The sequence below is a fragment of the Canis lupus genome, chromosome 21 (assembly GCF_048164855.1).
Source record: "Canis lupus baileyi chromosome 21, mCanLup2.hap1, whole genome shotgun sequence".
Classification (NCBI taxonomy): Eukaryota; Metazoa; Chordata; class Mammalia; order Carnivora; family Canidae; genus Canis; species Canis lupus.
The window spans coordinates 10,609,550-10,619,402 of record NC_132858.1 but is presented as its reverse complement, the minus strand read 5'-3'; the positions used below and the strand labels follow the sequence as shown (position 1 = coordinate 10,619,402).

Sequence of the window (9,853 nt, the reverse complement as noted above, 5' to 3'; positions counted from 1 at the left end):
GCGGCCGGGGTCCGGGCGGGGCGAGGGCCGGGGGTGGAGGGGCTGGAGACGCCCAGGCCCCGCCCCGGCCGGCCCCGCCCTCGCCCCGCCCCGCCCGACCCCGCCCGGCCCCGCCCGGCCCCGCCCGGCCTCGCCTTGCAGAGTCCCGCTCCTACGAAAGCTCCCCTCGGCGGGGCGGGCCGGAAGGCGGGGCTACGAGCCGGGGCACCGCTGATTGGCTGGTGCCGCTGATCGGCGGGCGCGGGAGCCACTCGCCGCCCCCGCTGCAGGCGGCTGCGCTCGTTCGGGCTCGGCTCGGCTCGGCCGCTAAGCTCGGCTCGGCTCGGCTCGGCCCGGCCGTTCGGCTCGGCTCGGCTCGGCTCGGCCGCTCGGCTCGGCTCGGCTCCGCTCGGCGGCTCGACTCGGCCCGGCGGCTCCGCTCGGCTGGGCTGCGCGGCCGCGGACTGACGGACGGGCGTGCGCCGGGGGCGCGGGGCGCGGGGCGCGGGCCTCGGCGGCGGCGGCGGCGGCGGCGGCGGAAGCCTGGTGCCCCCGCCCGCCCGGTCCTCTCCGAGAGCGGAGGCAGAGCCGCGGGCCGGGCCGCAGCGGAGCCGGGCGCGGGGGGCGGCGGCGCGGGGAGGCGCGGGGGGCGCGGAGCGAGCGCGGCCCGCCCGGGCGCCGCCGACCCGGCCCAGCGCACGGACGCGCGGACGGACGGACGGACGGACGCGGACGGACGCGGCCCCTCCCTGCCGCCGCCGCCCGCCCGCCCGGGGCTCCCACCTCGCCGGCGCCGGGCCCGGGAGCGATGACATCGACGGGGAAGGACGGCGGCGGGGCGCAGCACGCGCAGTATGTGGGGCCGTACCGGCTGGAGAAGACGCTGGGCAAGGGGCAGACAGGTGCGTGCGCGCCGGGGGGCGCGGGGGGCTGGGGGCCGGGGGAGCGGGGGCTCGGGGGGCGCCGAGGCGACACGGGGCACGGGGGGGCACCGAGGGGGCCGGGGACGCCGAGGAGAACGGGGGCCGGAGAGACCAGGGCTCCGGGGGGACGGGGGGTTTCTGGGAGACCCGGGGTCCATGGGGCCCGGGGACACGAGGGCGGGGGCGACCGGGGCCCGGGGACACCGAGGGGACTGGGGACAGGGATGGGGACCGGGCGCCGCGGAGGCGCAGGGGCGCAGGGGCGCGCAGGCCCGCCGCCGGGGAGGCCGTGCTGACTGCGCGCCGGGGGCGGGGGCGGGGGGAGGCCCGGAAGGAGGTCGTCCCGAGCGGGGAGCTGTAGGCCCGGCCCGCGGCTCCGGCCGGCGGTCGCGAACAATGGGCGGCTGGGCGCCGGGTCCCGCGGAGGAGCCCGCAGGCCGCGCGGCTGCGGTCGGCCGGGCGCGGCCCAAGGACACGCGGCGCGGACGGGGGCGCACGGGCCGGGCCGGGCCGGGCCAGCGCCCCTCGGCTCCGGTTGCAGGTGCGCGGCCGCGGCCGCATTGTGCGCCCGAGCGACCGGGCCCATTGTGCCGCGGGAGGAGGGGGCCGGGCGGGCGCCCATCTGCCGTCTGCCGCGGCCGCGCTAATAGGCGTGCTGCCCGAGCAGCTGCGCCCCGGGCCGCGCGCCCCCGGCCGCGACCCCCAACTCCCGGCGGCGGCCGGCCAGCGGGCAGGCGGGCAGGGAGGCGGCCCGCGCGTCTAGCGGACGATCAGGCCCCTTGGCCCGACTGGGACCTTCCCGCACGGTGGGAGTGGAGAGTCCCCAGGCGGCTCGCTGGGCTGGACAGCGCCTGGCACTCCTCTTAGCCTCTGTGCGCGCTGCCTGCGACACTGCACTGCCCCAGGGGAGGGACCGGGAGGCTGGTCCTGGCCGGATCCCGGATCTCCGGCCCTGGATCCCCAAACCCCAGCCTGTGGGAGGAGGGGGCTCCCCGGCTGGTCCCGGCTGTCTTTCTGGTAATCAGGCTAGGTCCCCGCATCCAGCTGGCCAGGCGTTCACAGAGTGGCTTTGTGGGAGGCTGGGCTCAGCCATTTTCTTTCTTCTCCCAGGATGGGCCTCTCCTAGCAGCCCAGAGGTCCGCTGGGCCTGACTGCTTACCCCTGTCTCTTTGGGAAGTTCCTCAGACCCCAGGCCAGCAGGGGAGGGACCAGGGGAGGAGGAGGGTGCAGCCTTGCTGATCCCACCCTACCGGTGCAGGGTGGGGGCCCAGGGGGGAGCTGCTCTGGCTGGGAGGCTGCAGGCCCTGCCCAAGCCCCCTGGGCGGCACAGAGGTGGAGCTAGAGGTGGTGTGAGGGAGGCAGGTGGTCCAGACCCTGAGGCAGTGGCTGTGACGGGACTTGGGGGGGTGGGGAGCTGTCCCTCTTGCACTCTGAGTGGACAGCCTCTGTGCCTACTGCTCAGGCCCCGAGGGGCCTCTGCTGGTAGGGCAGCGCCGTTGGGAGTGGGGTGCAGTGGCCCGGGTTCAAGGAGGAGGTGCCAGACAGCCGGTGTTCATCTGAGTTCAAAATATGCATGTTTCCTGCGAGGAATGACTGTAGTTGGTGAAATCCTCAGTGGGGGAGGGACCTGGGGCAGCAGAATGTGGGAAGCAGTGAAATAATCTAATTATCGTACCAATAAAATGTGATTATAAGGAAACGTCGTCGTGTGAGTGGTGACAGCAATGAATTATACGTGCGCCGTGCTCGCCGGCCTCCGTGCGCAGGGGCTGGTCTCCGTACTCTTCATCGAGTTATACTGTTGTACAGTTAATTACAGGAGGTTTCCACTGTAATTAACAGTAATGAATACAAAAGGATATGCCGCGCGTGTGTGTCAACAACACGTTGCCATGTGATGTTTAGGAGTAGCTCCAAGTGGCACATGGAGCCAGCAGCCTTCCTCCTCGGGTGCCTCTGCCCTTTGAGGGGAGTCTGCTTTGGTCTAGCTGAGGCCCCCTCCCCGGGGGGGGGCGGTTCTGTCCATCCCACATTCCTTCTGGCTTCATCGGGTGCTGGCTTCCCAGGAGGACTGGGGGGGGGGGGTACTGTGCCCCTGTCTCTGTCCCCTCGGTTGGAGGGCCAGCTGGAGTCTGGTGGATGTGGGGCCTTGAGGCGTGGGGGTACCAGGCCTGGCCACCCGGCTTGCTGACTGGTCTTTGGCATCAGATGCCAAGAGAGTTGCAGTTTCCCAGGCCTGTCCTTTTGCTCCGGAGATAAACGTCTGACCTTATCTGGGGCTAGGCTCTCTGCCAGGAGACCTCAGCGGAAGAATGCACTTCCCAGTGCTGCCTCCCTCTCTGGATGACAGCGTGCCTGGGCCCTCCCTGTTCTTCACTTGCGCTCTGCCCAGGTCCTGGAACAGGGAAGCTGCGGCGGGCAGGGAGTCCTGGGCGGCCACTGGGTCTCTCAACCCATGTGCTCCGGGCACCCCGGCTGGCGTGTCCTGAGCCACAGCCTGCTGGGAGGTGGGCTCTGCCCCCAAGATGCCAGATGCGGGGATGAGGGGCTGCTGCCCAGTGTGGAGTGCAGATGTGGCCGGAGCATCCCCCTCCACCCAGCCCGATGCCCCTCTGGTGGCCGTAGGGTCCTGCTTGCCTTTTTTATTGAGTTTTTTCAGTGGCGGGTGCTTCTTTCTTGCATGTGTGGTGTTGGGCTCAGCAAGCGGGTTGTCACTCGGTGTTAGGCTGCTTCTTCCGGGACTGCTGTGGCTGTGGCTTCAAGGTCATCTTCCTTCTGGCTGGGCATTTCTGCACGGCAGCCCTCAGCGTCCTAGGGTCACCCGTGTAGGCAGCCCTGGGGAGGCCTGGGTCCCAGCCACTGTCATGTTTTCAGGTAGGGGGAGAGGTCTTCAGGACCTGCAGGGGGCCAGGCAACCCTGCATGGGGTAGAGTCCACTGCCAAGGCTCTGTCCTATCCCTGATGCGGGAAAGGCCTCTTCAGCTGGGGGGCAGCAGGCAGCTCCAGTGGGTACGGGGGAGGCCTGAGCAGTTCTAGGAGGACGTGTGGCGTACGCTGGGTGGCCTTCCAGCCTGTGTCCCTCTAGCCCTGTCAGGACATGGAGCCGGGAGGACCTGCCCCTACCAGAACTCAGCACGTGTGGACGAGGCTCAGCTCCTATGAGCCCAGAGGACCCCATGGGAGGAGGAGGTGGAGGGCAGCAGGCCCTGTGTGCTGTTTTCGGGGGGGGGGGGGGGCGGTGCGCAGCAAGGTGTGCAGCAAGGTGTGGAGCTCTCAGAAGCCCTTTGTCTATGGGTGGGATTGAGGAGGAGGGAGCTGGGGCAGGGCATTCAGATGAAGAGTCAGGCCAGCCCATGAGAGAAGGTGGGGCTGAGGGGCTCTTGGGCAGCTCACCTGGGGTGGAGCCTGGCTGTGTACCTGTGAGTCCTCCAGGGATCTTAGGAGAGTCCGTGTGGGGTGCTGGTGTCAGGCAGGCTGGAGGGGAGTCCTGAGGTAGGGGAAGCCAGCAAAGATGGGACAGGTGAGGGAGGGGGAGACAGGCCAACCCATAGTGATCCACGGTCCAGAGCTGGAGCAGATGGGGGCCCAGAGCCAGACGCAGGAGTGGGAGGGGAGGCTCCTGGGGCATCGAGCGCGTATTTGGTTTTAGAAAGTTGGGCAGAAGGCAGCTTGAGAGCCAGCGAGAAGCTGCAGGGCATGGGCCCTGGAGGAGGGGGTGGGAGGGCTGTCTGGGGTCTGCCCTGGGGGACTACTGGGGGCCCGAGGCCCAGAGAAGGGGTGTGGCCACAGCAGAGGGAAGGGAAGCCAAGTGGGGAGTGGGGTGGGCCTCCTCCGGCCACATGTGCTGGCTACTGTGTCTGAGGGCCGTCCGCTCCCACCCCCGGGAGCCTCCGCCCTCAGTGCAGCAGGCTTGCCTCTGCTGTCTAGCCCGGCTTCGAGCCAGGAAGCAGGCTCAGAGCCCAGTGCTCTGGTCAAGGGCAGCAGCTCCTTGGGGGTGGGAAGTAAAGCCCATCTCCTCACGACACAGACCCTGTTTAAAGTTCAGAGTAACAGGACCCTATTCTCAAGTAGTTGGGGGCAGAGCTCTAGGGGCCTGTGGGGAGCCCCCACCTGGCCTCCCCCAGCTCCCCCTGGAGCTGTCAGAAGGGCTTATGCGTCATCAGCTGGTGTCCCAGCAGCGACCCACTGGGACAGACACCCCCCACCCCTACCCCAGTCAGGCTGTGCTCCGGGAAGCCCCCTGCTTGGGCCAAGAACTGTCCCTGGGGGCCTGTCCCCGCTGATGGAGGGTAGCTCAGTGTGGAGGTTTCTGGGGTCATGGGCTGTTTCCCATAGGTAAAGATGGCAGGGTGCTGGGGGCGGCCAGAGGCCTAGGACCCTGGTCTCAGAGCGTCCCCTGCCCACTATGGTCAGCCGACGCTCTGAGCACCTCTGAGTTTTCACGGGTCCCGCCTGTCTCCCCACGGCAGCAGTGACGGCTCTGCAGGGACTGGGGAGCCCAGTGTAGCAGGAAGGACATGCCAGGCAGAGGGCACAGATGGGCAGGAGCGCGAAGGGGAAAGCAGGCATTGCCAGGCCAGCTCCCGCTGTTTCCCGCAAGAAGCGTTGAGGCCAGCACCCGCCCCTCCCAGGCCCCAGTGTGCCCAGGTGCCAGGTTGTCTCTAGAGCCACTTGGGTGTGGGGTGCTCCCAGCTGCAAGTGCAGAGGCAAGGCCAGAGCAGATCCTTGCGGAAGGCTGTGGGGTGACAGCCACCCAGGATGGTGTTTGGGGTAGAGGAGCAGCGAGGTGAGGGGCTTGGGTCCTGCCCCATTCCCAGCCTGCCTGACAGTGGCCAGGAGCATCCTGATACCCTCTGGTGAAGCGTGTGGGCCCAGGGCCTCCAGGGCTGGCTCCCTATGCTCCCCTGTCCGCCCCCCACCCCGCCCCGCCCGGAGCAGCCCCCTTAAGGACTTTGTAGGGCTGCAAGCGGGTTGTGCCAGAAAGCCAGCCTGGCCTGGGCCCCGCCAGGAGGCCTGCTTCTCTGGTTTTCACAGGTGTTTGTGGAGTGACCCCAGGGCCTGAATACGCACTGTCTGTGCCCTCTGTGCCTGAGCATCGGCCCTGCCCCGTGCCTGGCACCTTCAGTATGCCCGAAGCCCTCCCAGGTCAGAGGCCAGATGCTGAGCGGTGCTGCCTGCAGATGCGGCTCTGTGACTGGTGCTGCCCGGGAGCAGTCAGGGCACCTTTCTGGTTACCTGGTGCTTCGGTTTGGAGAACACCTGTGCCTTCAAGGCCATGGGACTCAGAGCTGGCTTTTTTGGGGATCTTGGGAGGAGGTGGCTGCTCAGAAATCAAGTGGCTGTGCTGGGGGAGGAGGCAGTGACCGCTGTGGCCACCCTGGTGTGTGGCTGTGCCTGGAGCTCCCCAGGCCCCAGAACCCCCACCCGCCCATGCCCGCCTCCGGTGGACAGCATCCTTGTGCCCGGGGGGTGCTGGCACTTTCTGGTGGCCTGTTGCTGTGCAGTGAGCGTCTCAGGGCACTTGTGCCATCAGAGGAGGCTTGCTGCCTGCCTGTGGCTCCATGGGCTCCCATCTTGGCTGATCTCTCCAGGTATGCAGGGGGTGCCCAGAGGGCTTTGTGGCCACCTTGGAACTGCATGGGGTGGCTCTGGGCCTGGATCCCAGGCCAGGGACAGTCTGGAGTCTAGAGCTCAGTGGCTGATGGACTTGGAGCCTCAGCCCCCAGCCTCCAGGGCAGGGTTTCCTACAGCTTCTGAGGTCACTAGGAGGGGCTCATCTCTTGTGGCCACTCTCTGGCAGGAGGACAGCAGGTCCACATCCGTTAGGTCCCATCTGGGGTCTCTGGACAGGAGGGACCCCCAAGGCTCATCAGGACTCTACAGAAAGTCCTCTCAGATGTAGGAAGGGCTGGTGTCTCCTGACAGCTGCTCTGATGGGCCCTTCCCTGGTGCCAGGTCGGCTCAGCCCCAGGCCCAGTGGGGGGAGGGCCCGTGAGCCAGGCCAGGGATGGCCAAGCTGTCCGCGCCCTCCCCGAGGCCTTGCCCTGGGGGTGCCGGCCAGCTAGTCAGGGCTGCCCCGGGCCAGCTGCCTCGGATGCTGGACAAGATGGAGGCTGGGCTGGGACAGAGGCCGCAGGGACAAAGCAGGGATTGTGCTGGGCCCCAGCCGAGAGGTGGCCCAGGCCTTGTTCTGCAGCCTCTGAGGGACCAGTGTTCTGGAGCCAGCAGTGCTCCCCACGGCCCCACGGCTGTCCTTCCGGCGGTTTCCTCATTGTGCCCCGGGACAGCAGTGCCTCCGGGTGGATCTCAAGGGTCCTGAAGCTGTGGAGCAGCACGTGACATCCCGGGGGTGCCAGCCTGGTGAGGACAGAGCTACTTCCCCAGGTGGTCACCACATCCCTGTCCACACAGGGGCCTGAGGCCGACCCCCACCCTGGCCTCCTGCAGGCCCTCCCAGTGAGCCTGACCATGGGGGACAGGAGATGCCCGGGGCCTGCTGGCCCTGGGCTGGGGGCTGGTGGACTGAGGGTCCCTGGGATTCGGGCTACCCCACCGTTGCCGCCCACGCTGGCCTCCTTGGTCCCAGGGTGGAGGTGGGAGGGCAGCCCACACAGCGCCTGTGTGGCCTGAGTGACGCAGCAGGAGCCGGGACACATCAGGCTGCGGCTCCGTGTCACCGCCGCGGGCGGTCTGCGGGGGTGGCAGGAGGCTGCCTGGCCAGGAATGTGGCATCTGTGAGGGGTGGTTTGGCTCAGGGACCTACTGGGTAGCTACGGGCTTGGGCCAAGGGTCAGGACGGAAGGGGGTTGGGGAGGCCACACGTGGTGGCCCTGGGTGCTGGGGGTGGCCGCCTGGGAACCTCATGGGTCCCTCCCCGTGGCCAGTGTCAGCCTGGACTGCAGGCCCGGAGGCCAGAGCGGAGGGGCCGGCCTGGGCCAGCCTGGCGTGGTTGAGAGCTCACCTGAGCCCTGGTAGCTGTCTCCCTGGGTAGGAGGCCTCCCACGGGGGCCGAGCCAGGTGGGACGGTGATAGAGGTGGCCGCTGGGTGAGGCAGGGTTGGGGTGAGGAGGCAGCCCTGAGGTGGGACCCTCGCTGTCTGGGAGCTGGGGGCCAGCAGCAGACAAGGCTGTCCTTTCCAGCTTCCGTGGGTGGTGACAGTGACCTCAAGCTAGAGCCCAGGGCACAGGTGGTGGGGGGCGGTCGGGAGCCAGGTCTGCAGAGGCCGGACAAAGCCCCCCCCCCACTGTCTGGCCAGGGGCCTGGGTGTAGCCTGGGGGCCTCACTGAGCAGCACCATGGGCAGTACCCCAGAACTTTCTAGCCTCTTTGCCCTTCAGGGTGTGAGGAGCCCCGGGTGCCTTGGGACTGCTGAGATGTGTGCTGTCGGTGTGACCCCGAGGCCCTCCCTTGTCCCTCCCTCCTGCATCCACTCCTGGCATGGTGTGTGAGAGCCTGGAAGGGTCAGGGCCTGCCTGCCTGCAGGAGCCAGAAGGTGTGGGGTGTTGTGACTGTCCGGGGTCCCCGGGGTCAGCAGGGTTCCCACCGGGTGTTCAGTGAAGAGCTCACATTGTGGGGCCAGTGTGACTGCATGGGTTGTCTGTCGTCTGTGTCCTTAGGTCCTCGGTGCTCCTCGTGTGTGACACTGGGTGGGGGTTGCAGCCAGCTTGGGGTTCGGCAGGGGGCCTGGTTTGGCCACTGTGCCCAGTGTCCCCCTCCAGCCACGTGCTGGCCATGGTGCCAGAGGGGGCCCCTGGCCCGGGCAGGGGACTGTGGGGAGAAATGAGGACAGAGGCGTTGCTGCGTTTACTCATCCCCTTGGCAGGTGCGATGTTCGCGGAGCTCTTCTAGGGGAGAGAGGATGGGGACTGTGGCAAGCCTGGGCTGGGCAGCTGTGCCACGCTGTGGGGTGCAGGGAGCAAGGGCACTGTCTTGGGGCCTCGGAGTGCTGGCTGCCCCAGCCTGGAAGCTCTGGACTGCGGGGGGCTGATCCGTCCCTTCCCAGGGCCCTGCAGGACCAGCGTGCCCTGTCCTGCTGCCTCTGCCCTGGGGCCTGCCTGCAATGGGGCCCCGCGCCGGCTCCCAGGACTGCAGCTGGGGCTTCCACACACGGACATTCTTAGATGCAGAAGTCAGGGCAAGGGCCCCCAACCCCGAGAGCCCACCCCAGCCTCAGCGACACGAGGCCCATTTCACCCCACACCCACCCCTTATCCCACATTATTTGGAGGCAAGCCCCAGACACAGTTTAAATATTTTGTGTGTGTGTCTGACAGAGACTCTAAAAGCGCAGCACCAAATCAGCCTCTGAAGTTAGCACCGATTCCCCAAACCGGCAGAGATCCAGCCAGATGCGAGATTTTTAACTTGAAGTGGCTGTTTCTCGGAGGCTGAGCCTCCACTGCCAGCCAGGTCTCTGCAGTGGGCGTGTGGAGGCCAACGGGGCCCTGGGCCCAGAGCCGTGAGGGTCTGCACTCCTGAGCCCCCATAGTGCTGCTGATGCTGGAGGGGACCAGAGGTGAGGAGAGCTGCATGCAGCTGTCCTGTCCGTGCGTGGCAGCAGCTTGGGCTGCATTCTCCGGCCCCCGAACCCTCCAGGGTTGGTGCTGGTGGTGGGGCAGTGAAACACGGCTCAGCCCTGCCTGGGGCCATGGATCTGCCCCGGCCGGAAGCCTCCCTGCATGCCGTGGGCACAGAGGGACAGGCCCAGTGGGGCTAAGGCATCTGGAGGAGCGCGGGTCATGCAGGGTCATGCAGTGTCCTCCCTGGTCCTGCCTCTCAGGCCCCTGGCAGCCACAGGAGTGTGGGCGAGAGAGATGCCCTCCCTGTGTGAGCTGCGCCTTCTGCCCCCCCTTGTGTCTCGCTGGGCCCCAGCTCCACACCAGCACCCCACCCCGGCCGTGTGGCCCTCTCCTTGCATGCCGGCTTGAGCACTCCCTGCTGGCCTTGGGCACG

The 9,853-nt window shown here is 67.8% G+C and overlaps 1 protein-coding gene across 14 annotated transcripts in view; it reads left to right on the top strand.

Moving 5' to 3' along the window:
- Positions 1 to 704: 704 nt before the first annotated feature.
- Positions 705 to 9,853, top strand: part of BRSK2 (BR serine/threonine kinase 2) — a 61,374-nt gene continuing 52,225 nt past the window's right edge. For 9 of the 14 annotated variants that reach the window (XR_012013787.1, XR_012013789.1, XR_012013786.1 and 6 more), the window contains exon 1: positions 708 to 881. Coding sequence is in view for 10 of the 14 variants with exons in the window: in XM_072790463.1 (XP_072646564.1) it covers positions 788 to 881 (94 nt within the window). In the remaining 4 variants the exon portion in view is untranslated. Of the gene's footprint in view, positions 882 to 9,853 lie in introns of all 14 variants that reach the window. The other 5 variants (XM_072790454.1, XM_072790453.1, XM_072790451.1 and 2 more) reach the window with 3 other exon arrangements.